At 41.5% G+C, this 25,144-nt stretch overlaps 1 protein-coding gene across 6 annotated transcripts in view; it reads left to right on the top strand.

Annotated features, from left to right (window-relative positions):
* LOC308082533 (AMP deaminase 2-like) overlaps positions 1 to 25,144 on the top strand; it is a gene marked incomplete at its 5' end in the record, with an annotated part of 557,360 nt that overhangs the window by 3,171 nt on the left and 529,045 nt on the right. For 2 of the 6 annotated variants that reach the window (XR_013932932.1, XM_080424341.1), the window contains one exon: positions 4,366 to 4,459. The exons of 2 other annotated variants lie outside the window; for them this stretch is intronic. Coding sequence is in view for 1 of the 4 variants with exons in the window: in XM_080424341.1 (XP_080280467.1) it covers positions 4,366 to 4,459 (94 nt within the window). Of the gene's footprint in view, positions 1 to 4,365; positions 4,460 to 16,301; positions 16,690 to 25,144 lie in introns of those variants that run through there. 2 more of the 6 variants (XM_080424345.1, XM_080424344.1) reach the window with 2 other exon arrangements.

Here is a 25,144-nt window from a genome sequence, read left to right as displayed (position 1 = left end):
TTATTAAAAGTACTGCCATAAAAGTAGCAAAGTTCGGTACCCCACCCAGGTACGGTATATTTGTGTTCATGCAGCAATGCTGGTTTAACATTGTGCGTGTCTGTGATTGGTTAGTTCCGGGTCATAGCCCTGACGGGACGCTTATCCCATAGCCTGGAGGGATGATTACTCTGCGTCTGTGTCAAATTACAGATGGTGGTCATTGAAGCATTAGAAAAAATATTTGTTTTTGTCTATAGTGGAATGTGTGTGGGGTGGGGGATGCATGGGGGTTATATTTACTTGTTACATTTCCCATTGGCTAGCATTAGGCTATTTCAAAGAGCTTTTTGCTGTGGCCTCTGCAAACAAAAATGCAGAATCCCTGAGCTTTGCACTGAGGGAATGAAAAAAAAAGACTAGCCAAGCAGCTAGCAGTGTCCACAGTTTAGTCTCATTTTTAGCAAAAGGGTGTGCAGGCAGAAAGCCTGACCAGACAGCAGAGGTACAGATTCACAGAAGACGGTCTAAGAATTGCTGTCTTGGTAAGAGCCTTTAAATGGTCCATGATTAGTTTTTTAGCGTTATGGTTTAGGTATAAATAAGGGGGCATGGTTTTCCCTCAATAAAAAGTAGGCCTCTGTTTTTCCTAACCGTGTTGTTGCTGCTTCACAGAGGGTACATCCATCGTCGGCTTGCTCATGAAAACTGGGTCAGATTCATTGTAATGTTGTTGTACAGCATCTACAACCTTTTTTATACTTAACTACTAATACTGTAGATCAGCTCTTACCGGTTTTAATTCGTTTTTGCACCGGATGCTATTCGTCCAGTGCGGGAAAATGTTATACCATTATATCTACCCAAGACTGGGGCTATGTTTAATCAATCAATGTTTAAATTGCGTGTTCAAAATAATTTCCCACTTTCCACAATCCTATTATTTCATCGTTGTTGTATTTGGTTTTGTCTCTGAGGATGTAATCCCGTGCTATTGTTATGGCAAGTTTTGCTACTGAGTCTGGTAGCATGCTGAACTTTTTAAAAACGAGTACATTCCTGCACTTCCAGATTGCCTCTTTTATATGCAGTTAATTGCTGCCCACCATCTTGCCCATTTCTCACACTCTTTAGAGTGTGTGTTCATTAGTTGTGCACACACGTAACTAATCTCGGAAATATCGGGACCAACCAGTACCAATCATTTCATGCAGTCACTGCCAGTATTCCACAGAAGGCAATCGGCCTCATGGTTGTGCTGCACCAGGATGCTTTACATTTTTGCCTTTAACTACTGTATTGAACCACAAATTCCCCTGGATTCTTGGATCGTGGTTCAACTCCTGAACTCCCTAAGGCCACTCCCATTTCCGCCAATTTAGCATTTTTTTATGAGACGTCAAGTAAACATCATTTTAAATTCATCATACAGCAGCTTCTAGACAGTGTTCAGTCTGGCCAATATTATTTTCCCTCAAATGTGGTCTACTTTCAGACCACTAGATGGCAAAATGTGCTCAAATAGTCTGTACTCTGCAGATTCTTCACATAGAGTCTACTCTACTATGTGAATGAAAATATGAGAATGAGAATACCAATATTCACTGTAATAAATCAGACTAGAACAGTTCTGCTCAGACTTTGACTTTATCTTTCAGTTCATGGGACTGAAGGCTGTCTCTTAAAGTGACCAAGAGCCCCATACTCTGGCCCTCATGTGTTTAGGGCTGTCAAGATAACACATTTAAGTTGACGATTAATTGTCACACTAATAATTGCGATTAACGATTTAATCGTGTTTTTGGCATTGACCATTGGAACATATTAATCAAAAATAAATTTATGTTTGCCTTTTAGGCTTCGTAATCAAAAATTGCACAGGGAAGATAACTGGTCAAATAACTGTTAAGAATACATTTCTGACTTTTATTAATGTTATACAAAAAAAAGGTAAAAATAGCTGAAATAGCTGATCTACAAGCTTACAACACGTCACAAAGTAACACGTTGTAAGCTTGTAGATCAGCTATTTCTGCTTTTTTTTATGTATGAACATTTTTCAACATGGAAACGATTATGACTAAATAACTGTGATTATCTCAAATAATTGCGATTAGACGATTATGTAATAATTGTGACAGGCCTACATGTTTTACCACTTATTCATGTAGGGCGGCTATTGGCTAAGCAAGACTGACTTACTGACTTTTATACTATACATAAATATCTCATTCAAAGCAGCAGTGAGCACAGTCAAATTCGGAATAAAATCAAATGAACAAATAGTGTTGCTTTATTTTATTTATGTCTTCAGGATCACCCCATTTTGGGAAGCCAACATACTACTTACACCATGAATGCGAATAAGAGGCCCTAAGCATAGGGACCACGATAGAGGAAGTTGGACACAGACGTCTGGGTTACACAGATGGCTTTCCTGGGTATCTGCTGTAACTATTTATAATACATAAATGTCAGGCATAAAGGATTTCACTTCCCTGCGTGCACTGTGTCTTGGTTGCCTGTTCATTCTCTCCAGAGATTTTTCCGGAAGAGATTTAAGAGAGACGGGGAGACCGTTACTGAACAAACACTCTATAGCAATGACTGCTATCAGAATATCTTTAGTTTTAACAGCTGTCCACTTGAATGTAGATTCTCTGTTTGTTTGTTTGTTTGTTTGTTTGTTTGTTTGATTGATTGATTGAATACTTTATTAACTGTTTGCAACAACCCGATCTCCAGAGATTACCGTAACATTGCACGGAACGAGTGCACTTCATTCCGTGGATAGCCGCCTCGGAACTCCCGAATTGCGTGCATATGGTACGGCGCTCCCTTTGTGACAAAACCATTTCGGAGGCGCGCAGTCACAGGCGAACTGTCACCCCGTGAAGGACCACCGAGGGAGCTAAGGCGACCGAGTTGCCGTCCTGAACGGTGGGACGTTCGCCTGTGCCTACTCAGCGCCGTTTGAGTTATGTACCGATAGGCACAGAATCGTAATTTTTTTTGTGGGGACTGCTCTGCTTCCGGGTTTTTCCGGGTTGCGACTGGTTACGCCCACCGTGGGACTCGCCGTACATATGCACGCAATTCGGGAGTTCCGAGGCGGCTATCCACGGAATGAAGTGCACTCGTTCCGTGCAATGTTACGGTAATCTCTGGAGATCAGGCTGGTTTGCAAATAGTACAGTGGTACGATTATACAATGGTGCTAAAGGGATAACACAAAAAGCTCTGAGGGCTTATTGCCATTGTGGTCCTGTGTATTCAATTCATCGAGACATTTAAAGACAATACAATAATATACAAGACATCATCAACACTTGTAGCAATAAAGCGTATTATGTACAGTAAACACTTTGGGGTGGGGGGAGGGGTAATTTCTGGTGTTAAGCTTAGACGTTAATAGGACCAGTTACCATTTGTAGACAGGTGCTCTTTTATGGCTGTTTTGAAGGAGGGTATGGAGTCACACTTTTTGATGACTGTTGGTAGTGCTTTCCACATTTTGGTGGCATAGCAGTAGAACGAATTTGACCCCATGTTTGTGCCATATCTGAGTTCAGTGAGATCAGTGGAGCTCCCTCTGGTGTTGTGCCTGTGTGTGTCTTTTTACGCTATTGAAGTAGTCTGACAGGTACATGGGTATATTCCTGTTTGCTTGTGTATTTTGAAGACCAGGCCCATTGCAAGTTGCTTTAACTCTGTCCTCTACCCTGAGCCATCCCACCCTAGCATAATGAGCAGGGGTTAGGTGAGTTCTGGGTGTGAGGCCTGACCAGTTTGTTTTGAGAGGTCTGTTGTAGTTTTCTTTCTCCTGGATTTCTATTCATTGCCACATCTAGGGTTTCTAGTATCTATTATTAGATGCGTGGAACACATTGTTGCCTTGTTGCACACATGCACCTTGGTTCTCAGCTGTTGTGCTGTAGTACAGCAGATTGTGTCAGGCCTTCCCTGGCTGTCATACTAGAACTTGGTCTGCAATGCCTTCCTCTGCCGCTGTTTATATTCGAATCGGCTATCATGGGGGAAGCTCGCTCATCCCGCGGTTGCTGGGGCAACCGAGGAGGGATGGCCCCCCTGTTTGCGCGAGGGAAGCCTTGGGCAGCCTTTCATCTGGCCCCTGTGGGGCCTGACTGACTGACTGCTGCTGCTGGCCTGATGCTGGCTGGGAGGAGGAGGAGGAGCCAACTCTGCAGATGGGATTTTATACAGGCCCAGCGTGGACCCTGCTGCTGCTGCTCTGCCACCCCAGACTGACTGAGAGAGAGCACTTTCGTCACAGGAGCTGCTCCTCTGCTCTCTCCCCTCTGCCGGCTGTTCTGTTCTGTTCTGCAGCTCTCTGACTCACTGCGCTCGAATCGTAACGGCGGCACGATGTCATCCCCCTGCTCGAGCAAGGGACAAGGGAACCCCAAGCCCAAATCCCCCTTACGCAAGAGGGGCAGCCTGCAGAGCACCACCAGCCCTGGTGAGTGGAAGAAATATGTGTTTGTGTTTGGGTGGTGATGTGGGTGGGGATGTGGATCTCAAAAGAAACATTAAGTTGTGGGGTTCTGGAGTCAGACAGATGCACACATTCCTGTGCAGTGATGTCCAGGAATTCAAGCTCTTCTTTACACACACACAACAGTGGGAAAAGTGACACAACGCTGAACAACAAGCTTCGTTAATTACTCAGTGATGTACTGAACTTTCAATTATTAGTTAAAAAATATGTTTTTATACGGTAAGTTCATGCTAAAAGTTATTTGTCTTCCGTGAAAAAAAACTTATACTGTACGTTAATTAACCACTTACACCTTAGTGTCTCTATCTAGGGATAAATACTTGGGGGAAATTGCTGATCTACAAGCTTCGCTGAAGAAATTTAGTGTAGAGTGAGAACAGGCCTAGTATAGAACCCTGGGGGACTATGATTGGTACTGATTAGTAACATTAATGTCACATTTCAGGTTCTGAGCCTATAGTGTAGCAGCTCAGTTAAGGAAGCTTCTGTCTGTGCATTCTAAAGGCATGTGATGTGTGTTAATTTTGACAGCACATTTTGATTTAGTTTTAGTCATAGTCTTTTGAATAAAATTTCATTTAGTGTTAGTCATATTTTAGTCATCTGAAGTCTAGTCTAGTTTTAGTCTAGTTTTAGTCGACTAAATCTACTGTTGATTTTGTCGACAAAAATGTATTTTGGCAGGCCTTGATGGCGTCGTAATGGCTGATTTTACACTTGGTTGCATACTGAAAATAGCCGATCTACAAGCTTACAACGTGTCGCAGCGCGACGCATTGTGAGCTTGTAGATCTGCTATTTTCAGAGCGCAACACCCGAGCGCAACCAAACATAAATATGACTTGTCTTTTTAGTTCTACTGGAACAGACTATCCCATGGTCTGTTCCCAGAGTCAGTTCCATGAATGAAGACTGCTACAGTATGTGGAAATAGTATGTTTTTATCATGTATCCCTGATCTCTACAGTTTTCGATATTTGCACTGAATCAAAATGTTTTGAGCACTTCTAACTAGTCCCTATAGATTAACAGCTTTCTGCTTTTTGTTGTCAGCAGGCAGAGGATGTTGGATTGAGAAGATGGCAATGTGGTGGACAGCCATCAGTGGGGCCCAATAGCCTCCATTTATAAATACTTAGCTGCGTGTGGGGTGTCGTGCATCGAGAACAGCAGATTCACAACATGTTGTGAGCTTATAGATTGCCTACTATCAGTGTGTGACACCCGCACGCAACTAATTATAACTCGGGCATCGGCCTTCGCTTTTGTAGCCAGAACGGTTTATCAAGGCTCTGTCTTATATGGCCTCTCCTCCTCGTGGACTGGGTTTGGAGTGGACACCCCTTTATCTCGTGCCATCAACTCCACAATGGCCTCTCCAACTGTTTGGTCAAGCCATGTTATCTTTGTGGAGGGGACTATATAAGCAACCACGTGTTTTCTTTTTCCTTCCCTTTTTACATTTTGTTTCCTGTGTTCCACTCTATGAACCACTCTATCAATCACTTGTATCTGTTAGGCCGGACCCATACAATCTCATTGTGAAATGGATTGAACTCCTCGTCCCACCTCAATGTTTGTAACCTTTGGACTTTTGGAATGAAACTGTCAAAAAGTTAGTTTCTTTCACATTCTTAATCCATTGTTGCAAATTTTTGTTGTATGGACATTGCTATTGGAGCAGACTGTTGACTTCCTGGCAGCCTTCCTGTTGCTATTATGGGGGTATCAGATGTTCGATATTTAAACGATCAGTTTACTAATACTCTCGGATACGCACCTTGACAATTAAGTGGGAGGCATTGAACACACGCGTGCGCGCACGCACGCACACACGCACACACACAGAGAAATGCTGTCCCACTCACTAACCAAAATCACTTGACTTAAATGAAAAAAAATTAACAATTATGCTATTCAGTCTTGGAACATTACCGTTAAAAGTGTAAAATGTTTATGAATGCCAGTACTTTATATGTTTACAAGTTATTGTAATACTAAGAGTAAAAACATACATACATTACTGTGATTAGTGTCAGGAGCTTCTCCTCCGCCGATAGGAAATTTGGGTTTCCTTTTAGAATGATACATACATCAACATACGTCAATGCTCCACTGGGATTAGCTTTGAAGTTAATGGTATTTTTTGCTTCATTGTTCAAGGCATCCACAGTTAGATGCTTAGCCAAGCAGTTAATCCACACGGCAACGTGTTGTTTTGGATCTCATTTAATTAAAAAACCTTAAAATCTAATTTGTACGTTGTTGTACAACCTGATTTTCAGCTGAATTATTTTTATTTTTAGCGAGTAACACTGTAAATTAGGCTTTAGTATGTTCGAGTAACGTCAATGTTGAATGTTTGAAAAGGCTGCATGAGCAGCACACAGGCAGTAACACGCATCCACACACACACACATACTGTATGATGTGTGTACCAAAGCAACCCGTCTCTGCAGCAGTGATAAATAACTTAGAGGTCTCTCCTCTTGCGCAGTCATTTAAGACCCCTCAATTAGCCGCTTGGCTGAGCCCTCTGCACTCACCGGCCGTCATAGGAACCATATTTGAGCCGCCCTTCTTTTTGTGTGCTTTTTCTCCGATAATTCACAACAGCAAAACTACTCGGTATATGCGGTGGGATTCACATTCACATGTAAATTCCTTGATCTTAAGTGACACACCACCACAGTATGATAATTGCATACTGTACATAGTTATCTCCATATCTGCATCACTGCTCCTGGATGGTCCTTCTGGCAGGAATATAGCTATGCATGTGTAAGAATGAAAGAAATTTCACTTTTGACAACAATTTGTCAATGTGGTTGAAAGAGCTCTGTTACACAACAGTGTTTGTTTACACCCCTTAATATGCTGCTGAAGCATTGATTATCCCCGCCTGTGTTTTTCTCTGGAGTCCCTCACTCCGCCTACAGGCAAGTTTTCCTCCACCAGGCCATTGCTGCATCACAGAAAGCAGGCTATGTATGTACTAAACTGTAACAGACTAGGCTCAGGGCAGAAGCAATATGACGTAATATATAGTGTTACCAGTGTGCGTGCTGATGGGGGAGGAGGGAACACCTTCTCCCTTTATTCACTCTCTTGCATTCTGGTAGGATGTGACATGATGCTGAACATAAAAACAAAAAATCCCATGACTCTGCTTTCTTTACCTCACTTGATCCAATTTCACATCTCTGGTAGTTAATCTGGTAGTATAGCTTCACAGAAAATGCATTAATTACCAGAATGAATGCATTACATTATCTAGTAGTCTATCTGGTTGTATATAGCTTCACAGAAAAACCTTATCATGGGCATTATGATATAATGCCCATGATAACGTTTTCTGTTAAACTATGCAGCCAGATGGACTGATTGCAGTGGTGGAAAGTAACTAAGTACATGTACTCAAGTACTGTACTTAAGTACAATTTAGAGGTATTTTTTACTTTACTGGAGTAATTTTACTTACAAATATTGTACTTTTACTCCACTACAATTGTTTGAAAATTTTAGATACTAGTTACTTTGTAGATTTAGATTATTATTACAAAACATGCTTACTACTTTAGCCTTATATATATACTTCGGCTTTTAGTCGATCTACAAGCTCACAACCCGTTGCGATCAGATGTGTTGTGAGCTTGTAGATCTGCTATTTTCAAACGATTTGTATACGTACGTATTGAACTTGTGAAATGGGACATTCTGCATAATGACTGAGTACTTTTACTTTTGGTACTTTAAGTATATTTTGATGTCAATACTTTTGTACTTTTACTCAAGTCCATTTTAAATACCAGACTTTTACTTGTAACTGAGTTTTTCTAGATTGTGGTATTGATACTTTTACTTAAGTAAAAAATGTCAGTACTTTTTCCACCACTGACTGACTGATTGTATTTTCTAGTCTATCTGGATTCTGGTTATAGCTTTACTGAAAATGTTATCATGTGCATCATATCAGCTGCTGAACAGTGGGAACACAGCTGTCAGCAGGAAGTATAGGGTACACTGTAGCTCTCCATTAACCGTTTGTTTGTCATACTGTGGACTTTGGCCCGCCGACTGGAATGAATGAGCCCCTCTCCCCTATCTTCCCCGTGGACCTCAGTGATGCGGCTGTGGGTGTAACTGCATGCAGTTATCCACTTCCGACAGACAACCTGTCACAGTTCTCCATAGTTCATTCATTCGCTCTTTGAAGTTTACAGAGAGACAGCTGAGCTGACTGAACACTCACTCACTGCTGCTGGGAGACTGCGATAGTAGGGTAGGTGATTGATTGATTGATTTGGTTGAATACTTTATTAGTCAGAAATGTAAACAGCTCGTGGTCCAGTAAGGCATTAAGGCTAAAAAGGATAACACAAAAACGTCCTGGGGACTTGTTTCCATTGTTGTCCTATGTATTCAATTAATCAGAATTAACACAATAATACATGTGGTCAATAAATACAAACACTATTATGTACAAAAGAGATGGGAAAATTACATTTACCTTCCCTTGTGGTCTCCTGTTAGATTGTTTTCAGGCCAATTTTGAAAGAAACCAGTGTTACTGACTGTAACTTACAGTGTTAGGTATGACTTTACTGTTGCTTTCTGAAACCAGCCTTAATGTCAGAACCTTGTTAACTTAGTAGGTTACAGACTTGTGCAATTGTGCAATCTTTGAAGTGTTTGCTAGGGCAACATTTGTCATTAAACTATTTACTGTCAAATATGTTTGCTCTAGTTGTTCATCTTCGTGGTATGCAGTTGCAGTATATCATGATAATTCAGACTTTCCCCTGTCACCACTAGAGGGAGTCTGTGGGATGACAGTGAGTCTGTTTTAATGCATGTCCTCAACTATTCTGCAGTCAGACATGACTGAGTGAGCACAAGCTGGGTCTGTGCTTGGACGGAACATTCCAGGGCTTTCTTCTTCTTCTAAGAATAGCCAGGGCCTGTCAGTGTAAAAAACTGTCTGCTCTGGAAAAGGGATTTTGGAGAACAGAAACCAAGTCTATGGCTATTACACTGAGGCAGGTGGAGCTGGGGGTAACCAGATAGCCAACAGTCTCTCTCTCTCGCACGCACGCACGCACGCACGCACGCACGCACGCACGCACGCACGCACGCACGCACGCACGCACGCACGCACACACACACACACACACACACACACACACACACACACACACACACACACACACACACACACACACACACACACACACACACACAATACACACACACAATACACACACACACAATACACACTTTAACTACCGTAGGCTCAACCACACAAGGCATGGCCATGGGACACTCCCTACCCCCGCTGAGGGATTTGTAGGCTGACAGACAGTTTATGTGGATGTTTATGATGGCTCTCATCTAAGAGGTACAGCAAAGTATACTGATATGGCCGTAATGAGCATAAATGTTCATTTAATCCCATTCATTTAACTACTGGTAAATCTGTATCAGCTGGTGTCTTGCTCTGTGAGCCTTCTGTGACATTACAGGCCAACATATGGCCCCTTCCAGTTAAAGGCCTGCTTCCTGTTGTCGTCGTCATTGTTCACTTTCTTTTTTCCCGTTACAAACACCTGCATGGCACGCATGATGGGTGTACGTACATAAACACAAATCCACCACACGCACGCATCCACTCATATCACAGGGAGTCGGACATCACAGGTTGCTGCACATCTGCTCCTTGCATGGGTAAACTGCACATTTCTAGGAGGGCAAATCAGACATCCTGGCTCTGCACACATTTATGAGCTTGTAGATAATTTATTTGTAGTATTTATAGTAAGTATAAATCAGGCTTCACTGTCTCCATGACATGTAGGACTTTTGCCAATGCTTGTGGGGTTGAGTTATAGGGCTTTTTGGTTTGTGCGATGATGGTTGATAATAACAAGCAACTTTGACCCTGAAAATTTTGCACGTTTGTCTGTGTGTGTGCACACGTGCGTGTCTGTACTCATGCCTGCCTGGCTGCCTCTGTAAAAGTTTTAGAGGACAGTTAGACATGGCAGAGGCCAGAGGATGACTGCTCCCGTAGGGAGAAAGCCTTTTCATTTTGCCACCTTCCTAGCCCTGAAACATGACTGTCATACCATGACAGTCATGGTGCCGAGTCCCCCTGGTCTAAAGTTGTGTTCGATTTTTTCACATTGCCATCTCTCACATAAACATAAACGTTACGATTTCAAATATAAAGTGCTTACCACCGAGCCACGGATGTTACAAGGCGATGCGGACCGCGATGAGTACCCGTATCTCCCGTATTGTTCAATAAAAAGCATTTTAATCCCATCGCCGGCCATTTTCTTTTTTTTAAAATTTTGGTTTTGTAATGTATCAGAGTGCAATACACCTCCCAACCATTAGTGTCGCATGGTTGAAAGTATCGGAGACAATTTGGAGAAAATGGCCGGCGATGGGATTAAAATGCTTTTTGTTTAACAATACGGGAGATACGAGTACTCATGGCGGTCCGCATCGCCTTGTAACATCCGTGGCTCGGTGGTAAGCACTTTACATTTGAAATCTGAACGTTTATGTTTATGTGAGAGATGGCAATGTGAAAAAATCGAACAAAACTTTAGACCAGGGGGACTCGGCACCATGACGCTTGTATACAAGCGTCATGTGAACCATGGCTACCACCTTCCCTACTTTGATCCCAGATACAGCCTCTGTTTCAAAGAAAGGGATACTTACCCTCTAGTAACGCCAGGCGGTCAAGCAATGTTAAGTACAGCACTGTATGTTGTCAGTGTCAAGTAGCACCACAGTGATCCTCTTTGCTATATTGAGATACTGTGAAAGTAGCAGTGATAAATGGAGTGCTTGTATGTTGACTGATGACTGGAAACAGATCTGGATTATCAGAAATGTGGTGGAGGGGGAAAACCGTTTGTTTTCAGGGGTGTACGCAGTCTACGCATGCAAGTGTGTTCGTATGTATATTTGTGGATGTGTGGGTAATCTGGGTATGGGTTTGAGCTGTGTATTGGGATACTGGCGGTGGTGGAAAAAGTACTCAAATGTTTTACTTACGTAAAAGTATCAATACTGCAATGTCAAAGTACTCTGTTACGAGTAAAAAAAATCCTTGAGTAAAGTACAAAAGTATTTGTATCAAAAGTAGCAAAAGTAAAAGTACAAAACATTTTGAAAATAGCAGATCTACAAGCTCACGCGACGCGTTGTGAGCTTGTAGATCGGCTATTTTCAAATAGGCTAGCTATAAAATAGGGCTAAAGTGGTTAATGTATGTTTTATAATTTAATAATTTATTATAATGTAATAATTTATATCTGCAAAGTAACAAGTAACTAAAGTTTTCAAATAATTGTAGTGGAGTAAAAGTAAAATATTTGCCTCTGAGATGTAGTGGTGTAGAAGTAAAAGTATAGACAATTGGAAATACTCCGGTAAAGTAAAAGTACCTCAAAATTGTACTTAAGTACAGTACTTGAGTAAATGTACTTAGCTACTTTACACCGCTGGATACTGGAGTATACAGTGCCGTTTTGAGACTGTTCATGGTTGACTCTCTCAGAGAGATACAGGTCGTGATTCGTAACATTGAGAAGTGAGAACAGGGTCAGTGTTTTGAATGTTTGTCTCATTTTATTCACTTGACACATTGTTTAGAGATGAGGCTTTTTGTTTGGGCAGATCGAAACAAGAAGCTCAGTTCTACTGTTGCTCTGGGAGCATGGGAGTGAAAATTATGGAGGGTCACTCCATCAACACACGTGTTGTGTTTTTGATTAGACCTTTGGGAAAAGAGTTGTTTATCAGTTTCTTTTTTTAAGTGAGTGTGCACAGCAGGGCCTCAATCAAACTGTACACCACCCCAGCTGTGTGTTTTCTCTAGACTTCACGATTTGATCTCTATAGAGTACAGAAGTCCTGACGTCACTCGTTCATCCCCTGGGTCGTAGAAGTAATTTCTCTATGGAGAATAACATTGGGTCATCTTAGAATCGTCTCATATAAGAATTGTGGTCCAAAAATAAACAAACTGCGATATTGTCAGGGAGGAGGCTCTGTATCGTTTATAATAGTCAGTCACTCATATTTGATACAGTCTGTTTCTGGCGGAAACTTTACTAATTTGGCGGAAGTAATATTAGCATTTTCTCACCGTCAGTTGATGCTTCGTATCCATAAGAGTCAAACCGCCGTGATCATTTGTTTATTTTTGGAACACAGTTCTTATTTGACGCGATATTAAACACGTCTATGGGAATTCAGAATGGGGGGGGGAACGCGACCCAGGTAGGATGTGTAAATTACGTCAGACTTCGGTGCTCTATAAGATCACAAATTAGTACCTTATAGACTGTTTGTGGTTGTAAATAATAAGCCCCCCTGAATAAACTTTCTGTTTTCTGTTACCCTGGGAAATGGCAAGAAATATGATAGAAACAGCTAACTATAGCCTACTAAAACAGTGGTAACAAGGGTTTCTTCAACGGTTGATATCAATATTTAGAGAGCGTGGCAGCTGATGGCCAATATAATGCCGATATACAGTAGATACAATTGTTTTTGGATCTGTCGCATACTAAACCGCAACCCAGGCTTAATAATATTATGGCCTCGTTCTCATAGTCTAAGAATCTAATGTTCCCTTCCTAACTACTCTACATGCGGTTGCACAAACACAGTAGCTTTGACATTTTCAGATACAGAGACGTTAGGTTGCACCGTACCAGATTCCCACGACTTCTCTTGTACGGCACCATGTGGTGATGCGCTGAAACGCTCCATCATCAGCTTGCATCTCTAAACTAACCCAGCGGTTCTCAACCTGTGGATCGGGACCCCCAGGGGGGTCCCCACAGGATTTTCGGGGGGGGGGGGGGGGGGTCCCCAGATGACAGTGAAGTGACAATTTAAGGACTTTTAAGACATTTTTATTACCTAAAGAAAGAAAGAAAGAAAGAAAAGAAAGAAAAAGACCAGTACTGCATCAAAAGTAATCAACAAAACATACTATAAAAACTGGTCAAACATTGGCCAAATTGTCAAATAATATAAGAAGGAGGCAAATATTTTCACAATATTTATCTGTGGAATCAAAAACTAAATGTAATGCCTAAAATTCCAAGTTCTTGTCATGGTGGGGGGTCCCCAGTTCAAATATGATTATTTTTGGGGGCCGCGGCCTGAAAAGGTTGAGAACCACTGAACTAACCAGTAAACCAGTGGTGGTTCACAGTCTGTTTCCCAGTCTCCTCCTCATTGACACAATGCCACTTCTACATAGAGTTGACCACTATGGTTTCTCATCATCATTTGGGTCCAATCGGTTGTTAACAAATCAGTAATGGCATCCTTCTCGGATGTAAACGAAAGATTCTACTTTTAAAACCTTTTGGCCTTTTTTACATAGTTTGTCAGTGATCATTGCATGTTTATTGCCTCAGTTCAGTTATTCGCGTACAACATGCCTCTTAAGACCTGGAACGCATCTGTGTCACTTTAGATTTCTTTGGCTATTCAAAAATAGCAGATATACAAGCTCATAGCGCGGCACCGAGTGCCGCGCTATGAGCTTGTAGATCTGCTATTTTTGAAAAATCGTGAAAATGATTGTTTTATATTTTTTTCCGAAAAACTGTTAAATTTTTTTTAGAAGCGGCCTCAGGTTTTAATGGGTTAAAACAAAAGGCCCATGTCAATTATGAAATTGCTTTGGTGTAGTCAGAGCTCGTGTGGGTTGTCATCAAACCCCATATTTTAGCTGCTTCCTGGACCATTGAGTTTATTGTGTAAATACTGTAGGTCCACTTTCTGCTCTTCCATTTGAACATCTGTCTAATGTCAAGTGGTCTTTGGAGAGGTTGGGTGTGGTTGATGTTTTGTGTCTGAAAAGGAAAATCTGCCTGTGTGATATATACTCTCTATTTTGTTCTGTATACATAAAAATAAATGTATAGAATGTACTGTGCTGATCATATAATCAAACTTATATAGTTGTTAAATTGAATCATGCAGCACCAATAAGCATCATCAGGTCCCCCAGAAAAGCAGGTAGCTGTGACCAATGAATTAGGGGGCTTGTGTGGCCTATCTATACCTTCTATCTACTGTATATCTATGACTGTATTTATTTGTGTTATATTCTCCCTTAAAAAGCTATGCCTAAGGTTACATCTTATAAAAGTAGCACAGCCCAGTTTATGTGTTTATCTCATTCCACAGCTTAATCTGAGTTGATTACTGCGCTCACTGGGTGATGGGAATATCTAATTAGTTTGTTGGTGAGCTACTTTACAGCACAGCGGTAGACCTTCTATCAGATTTAGGTATGTTTTGATGGTAATGTATTCCCTACAAGAGCCTACAAGTGAGAAACTGCCTCATAGGGGGTGACAGCACAGTAGCATATTGGTTATATATTTGCCTGTTAGACCTGCTAGACTAGGAGTTTAGACTTGGTAGCATGACAGATGAAACAAAATGAAATTCTGTCCTGATTTCAGACACCAGAACAGCCCTGTTAGCATAGTTTCCTCTGAGTGGAAAACCTCAGAGTCCTGTGTAATTAGGTTTGTCTGCGTACTGGCAGCCTCGGTTATTTGTATGTGGTTGGTGTTTCACCAAAATGAGGACCTATCCAGAACCAGACCTTAGTATGGTTTTGCGTCTGCCCTTTGTTTTTTTTCCCACAGGGAGGTGTGGCGTGCTGTTGTGTGTCTGATGTTTTTCCTCTGGCTCTCAATGTGTCTTGCTAGTTGTACAGGCTCACATACTGTTACACATGAACATGAAACTATACTACTCGTCAGTGGTTCTCAACCTTTTCTGGCCCGTGACCCCCCCAAAATAATCATATTTGAACTGGGACCCCCACCCTGACAAGAACTTGGAATTGTAGGAGTTGAGGCATTACATTTTGTTTGACTCGGTTCCACATGGATACATATTGTGAAAATAGCAGATCTACAAGCTCACAATGCCTCGCTTTGCGAGGCGTTGTGAGCTTGTAGATCGGCTATTTGTGTAGTGTAGTAGTTGCTATACATCATCTACCATGATGTATAGCTGTAACCAAGGACGTTTTTATGATCCTTGGTTTGGAGTGCATGGAGAGAGTTTTTAGTTCATCTGAGGCTGAGGAGAGGAAGCTTCCCTAGTGAGGGTCAGATGACCCTCTTTCTGATGTCGTAAACAGGCTTTCCTTGTGCAGTGATCATGTGAGAGAGGAGAAGGAAATGGCTCCTCCCCTCTCCATCATGCAGTGTTCAGAGTACAGTGGCACAGTCTGGCAGGCAGTGCTAACCATATACAGTAGCTCATTGATTCACACTGTCAATTTAGCTCTTACGCCATACAGCCCTTACATTTAATTTATTACATTTGAATGTACCATTAATTACACATTGTTTTTTAAACTAATGTAGACTTAAATAAAGAAACACACACACACACACGCACACACGCACACACGCGCACACACACACACACACACACACACACACACACACAGCCTTTACTAACACAGTTCTTATAGAATATTTACGTTCATGAGATCAATCACAGTCAGTAATGCTGTCATCATGAGTGGAGGCTGGAAGGGGGAGTGGCTATTCCGACAGAAACCTCCTTCACACTGTATTGCACAATGAATAGAGCAAAAAAAAATGGTTCAACCCAGTCCCACCCCCCACCCCCCTTTTTTCTTGCCACGTAGTATGTTCCAACTAGCGTTTAAATAGGGGAGCTTGTGGGCTGCGCTGTTTGTGTACAGAAAACCGGCCCAATCCAGGAAGCAGCTTGAGAGACAGAGGCAGAGAGAGAGAGGGGGAATCTGGGTAAAACATAGGAACACAGTCACCAGGAGAAACAACACAGTAGAGGAAAATAAAGAGAGATCGAACATCCTGGTGCTGCCACGACTTGTGTGTGGGTGAGAGTGCACTATTGTCTCTCTCCTTTTCCTCCTCTGTCTCACACACACACAAACACACACACACACACACTATCTCTCTTTCTCTCTCTCTCTCGCTCTCCATCCACTGACTGTGCCGGTGGGGGAGGGTGCTGCAGCTCGTCCCAGGCCTAGTTGCATGTCCCAGCATCCCACAAGAGTCCGCGCAAGGCCATCATCGCCATCGTAACTTGGACTGTGAGAACAGGATATAGGACAAGATATAGAGGTATTGTACCATGTTGATGACAGATGATGAGGCATGTCATATAGACTCTAGAGCCTGTTATCTGAACACCATGTTAACTGGAAGTTTCACATGTTCTGTGACTTAGCTATGTGTCTGTGACCCCCCCCCCCCCCCCAAATGTATTGCATAAGTTTACATGCACAAAGTGACACACAGTGAGCTGCTGCTGCTGACAGTACGTAAACGACACTCGGAACAACAGCGCAGTAAAAATGAGGTTGAGGCGAGGGAGATTTACAAGGCATCTGCAGGAGTGATGGACAGAAGAGGTCTTGTTGCTGTCTGACCACTCAAAGCAGAGCTTGGTGTTGGAGCGGTGAGAAACTATACTTCTAGGACTGTCGTGATCATGACATTCTGGTTGACTATTTAATTGTTGTACAAATGATTGCAATTAACAATTTAATTGTGTTTTTTGACATTTCTGTTTGCCTTTTAGGCTTTTGTCAACACAAATTTGAAATTTTGAGACAATAACTTAAATGTACAGAGTGTCAAGTCAGTGATTTACAGTGAATGGCTTTTAGATGGGACTTCAATCCAATGCAGCTTTACCTGATTGGTACTAGACTAAATGACTAAGGAGAAATTGAGGGGAGGTTTGCCTGCCACCGGCAGTCTGTCCATTGACATTGTAGTGTGACTGTGCACAGATGTTATGGAAGAAGGTTGTGGCTCAGGGTCAGCAGCAGAGCTGGCCCTGAGGCAGGCAAGGTGATTATAGTGAAGTAGCATCATCTTCAGTGGTACTGTCTGTGTAAGGCCTAGTGACAGGTTGTGTTCACTGTCGCATGCATGTCACCAGTGGTGGAAAGTAACTAAGTACATTTACTTGAGTACTGTACTTAAGCACGATTTTTTGGTATTTGTACTTTACTTGAGTATTTACAATTTCCAATACTTTTACTTCTACTCCACTACATCTCAGAGGCAAATATTGTGCTTTTACTCCACTACAATTATTTGTAAAACTTTAGTTACTAGTTACTTTGCAGATATAAATTATTACATTATAAAACATAGAATACATTCACCACTTATTATATACCTAGGTCCTAGGCTAATTGAAATTAGCCGATCTACGTGAGCTTGTAGATCAGCTATTTTCAAACATTTCAGTACTTTTACTTTTGGTACTTTAAGTATATTTTGATGCCAATACTTTTGCACTTTTACTCAAGTAAATTTCGAATTCCAGACTTTTACTTGTAACAGAGTACTTCTACGTTGCAGTATTGATACTTTTACTTCAGTAAAACATTTGAGTACTTTTTCCGCCACTGGTGGTATCGACATCTTCAGTGGTAGTGTGTGTGTAAGGCCTGGTGACAGGTTGTGTTCTCTGTCGCATGCATGTCACTCACTGATGTCATGTCAGTCCACAGTTTGACTGAGTGCTCCTCCGGCTGGGATTTCACTGTTTTATGTTCTGATGGAGAACGATTGACCTCCATCATTGCTGCTGCTGCTGAGTGACATCATTTTCATGTAGCAGGAGAACTGTGACCTGGTTTTTACCTCTGTGCCAAAAACTGAAGCCTGCTCATAGCAGGAAAAGCGGACAGCTTTATTTCTATCTTTTTTTCGTTGTTGACCATAGCACCACTCAATATTGTAACGATATTGGTATATGAGACTTGATGTTGTCTGTGACTTTGGATAACGTAATATCGCGATATTGTGTGTGTTGTCCTTTCCTGGTTTTAATGGTTATACATTACAGTAATGTGCCTGTAACCTTTATTATACAGGCATTACTGATGATCTTCTTTTTTTTTTTTTTTTTGATAATATTTTGTGAAAGCACCAGTAGACTCCACAATATAATAATAATATAATAATATCGTTAATGGGGCCTTTGATAAAAAAAAATATAATTTATGATTATAGATTTTGTCCGTATCACCCAGCGCTGCTCTCAGGGTTAAAAACCAGAGGTTTGTGTAACTGAATGTGATGCTGTAGCAGTGTTGATTTTGACAGCAAATTTTGATTTAGTTTTAGTCATAGTCTTTTGAATAAAATTCCATTTAGTTTTAGTCATATTTTAGTCATCTGAAGTGTTTTAGTTTTTGTCTAGTTTTAGTTGACTAAATATCCTAAGATTTTAGTCGACTAAATCTACAGTTGATTTAGTCAACTATAATGTATTTTGGCGGTGCCTTGATGGCGTCGTAATGCCTGATTTTACACTTGTTTGCATGCTGAAAATAGCCGATCTACAAGCTCAGCGCGACGCGTTGTGAGCTTGTAGATCTGCTATTTTCAGAGCGCAACAAAACATGAAATGACTTTTCTTTTAGTTCTACTGTATCTCTACTCCACTAGTCCCGGGCCTCACTAACATTATATCTAGTTTTTATTTGTTGACGAAATTGTCAATATATTTAGTCATAGTTTTAGTCGTCATAGCTTAGTTTTTATTTCGTTTTTATTCCGTTTTCGTTCAACACTGGTCACACAGAAACCTTGTGTGTGCATGTGACCATTGTTCTGTTATCCTCAGCCCGCTGAGGACCCACTTGAACCCCATCATCGCTCTTCTGGGGGGACATTCGCCAAAAGTAGCCGATCTACAAGCTCACGACGCGTTGTGAGCTTGTAGATCTGCTACTTTTGGTGAATAGATTTGGTGTAGACCAATGTTGTATTGGTGAATCTATCTCTGGTGGAACGCTATTTTAAAGACGCCGTCGCTTAACACCTACACTGCAGGTCACACAATGGACAATTGATATGCATCTAGGCTCATTCCTATGTTAATTCACGCTGGTGTGACACCCGGCAGTCGGCAGCCTTTGTGAACTTTGTTTAGCTGTGAACTTAAGGGTTGTTTTTTAATCGATGCATGTGCGTGCGCGTGCTCCTGCTCAAAAGACTGGTGGGACGGCGTGTTACCGCGTCCCATGACCAATGGCATCCCTGGTGTAGACGGAAAAAAGCAGTCCAAGTACAGTTGCAACTTGCTACCCAGGTCCGTTTCACCAGCGTTTATCATCTCCTTCTGCCTCTCAGTGCTTATAGGCAGTGGTGGACAAAGTACTCATCCCCAGTACTTGAGTCAGTGTACTGTATTGTAGATACTCCTGGTCAAATATTACTCAACTAGTAAAAGAGTGAAAGTGAAAAGTGAAAGATGGCTCTGTCAAATTAGTAGTTGAGTTAAAGTTCTGGTGTACTTGTTTCAAAAAAATACTTGAGTATTCAAAAGTACATGCTTTTAAACATACTTAAGTAGTATTAAAAAAATGACCCCCAATTTGATATTGTCGCTGTCGGTGGATAATAATTTATTACTAAAACATTTTTAATACACTAAATGGACCATTAATTCCAAGAGGATTGCAACAGTTAACCACTTTCAACCGTGCATTCCTATTTTGGGCTTGTCGCTATAGGCAAAATATTTCAACAATTTAAATTTAGTCGATTATAAAGTTGGAATTGGGATTTTTCGACATCGATTTGCTGATATATCGATAAAATAATAAAGAAAATAATGGATATTTGCAGCCCTACCCTGTTTGACCCTGTGTACACTCTGCACTCTCATACTGTACAGTGTACACTGTACAATATGTATATTACAAATGGAACCAAATGGACCGTCACACTCAAGAGTTGAGGGAGCGTGGATTAGAGGTTAGACATCGCAATGTCACACCAGACATACGCATGTGCGCGGGCGCACAGACACACACACACACACACACACACACACACACACACACACACACACACACACACACACACACACACACACACACACACACACACACACACACACACACACACACACACACACACACAGACAGTATTGTCTTTCTTCCCGGTCAGTTTCAGAGCTCCAGTCACATCATGCACACTCACTCACTCAGCGTTTGCAGGTCAGTTGACATTGTAGTACTCTTCACCCACATAATGACTTTTCTTTCAGTTACTCACCACCCGTATGGCTTGAATGGCTCATTCTTTTACAGTTAATGAAGAATCTAAACACTTTACCACTGTACCAAACGTACAAATATACATTATGATTTATATCGCTTAAGCCTTATTTCAAAAGTAGTGAAAATAGCCTATCTACAACCTCACAACGTGCGTTGTGAGCTTTGTAGATCTGCTATTTTCACTATTGATTTTTTTTCCAATTATGTATGGATTTTTTTTTATTTGTTCTGGGATATTTTACTCGTGACCCATTAAAAATGGGTCTGTGACACAAACGGGTCCTCCTGACCCACTGGACTAGAGACTATACAAAGAAAGAACAGTGTATCACACACACACACACACACACACAGAGGGCACAGAGGGCATCTTTGCGGAGAAGCTACAGTTTGCAGTCATGCAACCTGTGTGTGCCAAGATAAGACACGTGATGAGAAACTGCGGTTGAAAAGGAACAACCAAAGTGCTTGTTTCAAGCACACACACGCAGACAGAACTGACTAGAGGGAACAAGGGCCTGCGGGCCATTAGGCTTCGTTTCCCATGGGGAGCCCGTTTCACAAATGACTTGCACAAAATTATAATAGAATATTGTCTCATGGAGTAGAGCCTCCAATCTAGTGGTTTCTATTGGTTACACTCCGCTATGCCTTGGTTGCAGTGTTGATTTCGTCGACTGAAACTGCGATGGAAAATGTTCGTCGACTACCTTTTTTCACTGACGAAAACGAAATAAAAACGAAGTTACGTTGACTAAAACTAAGACTAAATATATTAACAATTTCGTCAACAATTAATCAATCTGGGAACCCATCGTCAAATAAAAAGGAAAAACAGCGCCCTCTGCTGTTTTTCACTTTTGCATTTGACTCTGGGCGGAAGAATTAACTAGAGCAGGGGTCAAGGACCCCCTAGCTGAGAGAGAGATGAAGCAGGGACCCCCTCTATATTATATGTAATTGTTTTTCAGATTAAACTTTTTTGCTGCTCTTTTGGCTGCTCTTTTTTCCCTCTACACCTATACCTCTTTGCCAAAAATAGTGGATCTACAAGCTCACAACGCCTCACAGCGCGAGGCGTTGTGAGCTTGTAGATCTGCTATTCTTGGCTATAGTTCTCCTGAGAAAAGGGATGCTAGGGTTCAAGTGGTTAAGGTAAAAAAAAAAATCATATCACACAAAGATTTGGCGGACCCCCTGTAGTAACTCTGAGGACCCCCTAGGGGTCCCGGACCCCCTGTTGAAGACCCCTGAACTAGAGCCATGCTCACTGGAAACCGGGGTTTGGACATGCCTTCAGCCCTCCACTTCCGGTGGTGCGCCTATGTTTTCATTCCCACTAACAATATTTCTCTTCTCCACGGAACACTAACACCATTTCTCCCAAAGAACATGGATCGTTTTGGTTACGAGCCCACTTGTTTCTATGATGAAAGAGCAAGTTAAAATGTTACTAACTTTCCGTGGTTTTGTCGGCTCCGAGGACGCTATTGCTAAATGAGTTTCGTTTTGTTTCCAGTGGGAAGCGAGCCGCACACATGTAAATCCCGCCCACGACATTTGATTGGCTAAAGCGCGGCCTGCTTCCTGATCTGAAGGCACGCCCACTTGTAGCCAAGGTGCATGGGTTCTCAACACGGCTCCCGACAGATTCAAGCGCAGCTATGAATCTGTTCTTGAGAGATTAACAATTAATAGACTAAAATGTTAGTGAGGGACGAGTGGAGAAGAGATTCAGTAGAACTAAAAGACAAGTTATTTTATGTTTGGTTGCGCTCGGGTGTTGTGCTCTGAAAATAGCAGATCTACAAGCTCACAACGTGTTGCTATTTTCAGCACGCAACCAAGTGTAAAATCAGCCATTACGACGCCATAAAAAATGACACAGTATGTGTTCCGGGAACACATACTGTGTCATTTTAGATTTTTTTTATACTTTGAGCTATTCAAAAATAGCAGATCTACAGTACAGCCCAAAATTCACTGTCAGTCAACCATGCAAAGCTTGACTTTCCATATAAATTATTTTACACAGGTGAGTTTCAGCTGTCACTCACAGTGTTTATTGCTGTGTTTACAGTGTATGTGGTCTGGCGAAGAGCGACGGGTGTTCCCTACCTAATATATATGTTTTTTAAAGCAATTTCTTTGCTTTGGGGATTCTACTAAATCAGTTTTCTGAAACACTTATGTTGCTATAATATCAGTGGTTCTCAAACTTTTTCATGTCATGGACCACCCAACATTATATGTATTTGGCCGCAGATCCCCACAACATATTTTGTTCCAGGGACCCTCCAGAAGCAAAGATTTTAGTTAAAAATGTATATATTCAAAGATTTGCACACATTTTCATGTTTACTTTTCACAAAAATAGCAGAAATCTAAAGTGACACAGGTGCTTTCCCAGATTGAATGGGTTAAGACCTGGGGCCGATTCTACAAATGCCTTATAAATCAGTACTTCTAAACGAGATTTTTTTTTAAATGTTCAAAAAAAAGCAGATGTACAAGCTCACTTCACGGCACGAAGTGACACGCTGCGAGCTTGTATATCTGCTATTTTTGAATAGCCAACGCAACAAATCTAAAATGACCGCAGATGCTTTCCCGGTTTTAATGGGTTTAAAGCCAGTGTTAATTTATCCCAACGCTTATGGGTCCATTTGGTTATATACAATATACACTCTGTGTTAAATTAAAACAGTGCAGTATTCCTGTCAGTTCCTGCTAAGCTTGACTTTCCATATCAATTATTTTACACGGGTGAGTTTCAGCTGTCACTCAGTGTTTATTGCTGTGTTGACAGTGTATGTGGTCTGGCAAAGGGTGAAGGGTGTTCCCTACTATGATGATGTCATTGAGAGAAATAGGTTTGGGGGTTGGGGGGGTGCTGGATTAGGAGGCATCTGTTGTTGTGCAGAGACGTGGGGATTATGTCTGGATACTATACTGGTGATGACTTTGTTGTGTGTATGTATCTATCTTTGTACGGATTCACACATGGATGCATACAATATACGTATGTGTGTGTTTACTGTTTACAGTTGCTTGTGTGCGTGTGTGTGTGTGTGTGTGTGTGTGTGTCCTTGGAGATCTAACTGCCGTTAGATTATAGCAAGCACAGGCAAAAATCTGTACCCCCCTGTAGGATAGTTCTCTGAAACACACATCAAAATACGTACAGCTGACTAGCTTAGGGCCCTTAAAGATCCAGATCACCATGCCTGCTGTACAGGTAGGACCCAGGTAGGATACGTAAATCAAGTCAGACTTCAGTGCTCTATTCCTCCACACTACAGAGACCTGTTCATCTCTGTGCATTCTGACTCTGCAGAATGAAGTACTGTTTTCCAAATTTTTTCACATTTTTGGGGAGGTATAGCTCACTGTTTAGGTGTTAAGCCCGAGCAATTAACACAAGAGCATATGAAGAAGTGAGCAGAAAGCCTACCTACTAATTGCCAACAGGTTTAGATTGAATGGTCAATAATGAAGCTTTAGCATAATTGAAAAGACTTGTAAATAATAACCATACAAGTGGCTTTGCTTACTTCCTGTTCTTTAATTAGCAGCATGATAAGGTAGTTAAAGTAAAACCAGTTAAATGCTTTTCAAGCCTACTGCCTCTGTTTTGCGCCAAAAGTGTTATCCATTGTGGAACATAATCCACTGTTCATTTTGTAGTTTTCTTTGTCTTTTGATTTCTGCTATTCAAAACTTATATTTAGTCAGCAATCAATAACTGGGAAACACCAGTTAGATTGCATCGGTTTGAATTGAATTTGCTACTATAAAGTTATTCTTTCACATATTCGCCCAGACATAATGTGAGCCAATAAGATCAATAGTAGTTCTGAGTGTTCAACTCATCCCCAACTCGACGAGAACATTCTGCCCAAGAAAATTACGTTTGGTGCGTTCCTGCCTGGTATTGAGAAACGACCCCAGATATGCCTTGTTACAGACAACTGCCACCTACGAGCAGGGGAGAGGTTGTTCCTCTCACGCAAGTCAGACAGCGCTGTCAGAACAAACATGGGTAAATTCTCTTTCTACCGCGCTGCCACCAAAGTGTGGAATGCCCTTAAAAGAATTGGGCCTGAAAAAAAAAAAACAGACCTGAAAATACATCTTTCAGGAGGCCGAAGGGGGAGGTAAATCTCACTTCTCCCATAGAAAGGCAATGGCATTCACTGCCTACATTCCCCCCTTTTGTCCCCCCTTCCCCCCCTTTTCTACTCATACATACTCGTACATATAGTGTTATATATTTGTTGATGATATTGTCTTTTGGTGTTATCTTTTATGCTATGTTGATGAATTGAATACATAGGGCCACAATGGAAACAAGTCCTCAGGATTTTTTTTGTGTCATCCGTATCTGTAGTCATCTGTGTGTTTGGAGCAACTTTAAACATAAGACTTCTCCCATCGCAAAGCGATCTGTTCAGTTGCCGCAGTCGTAGTTAGTCCCAACAGGT

This window comes from Gymnoscopelus braueri, assembly GCF_963280865.1.
Source record: "Gymnoscopelus braueri genome assembly, chromosome: 3".
In the NCBI taxonomy this organism is placed as follows: Eukaryota; Metazoa; Chordata; class Actinopteri; order Myctophiformes; family Myctophidae; genus Gymnoscopelus; species Gymnoscopelus braueri.
Note: the sequence above shows the minus strand (reverse complement) of the source record. Positions and strands in the feature narration are given on the sequence as shown.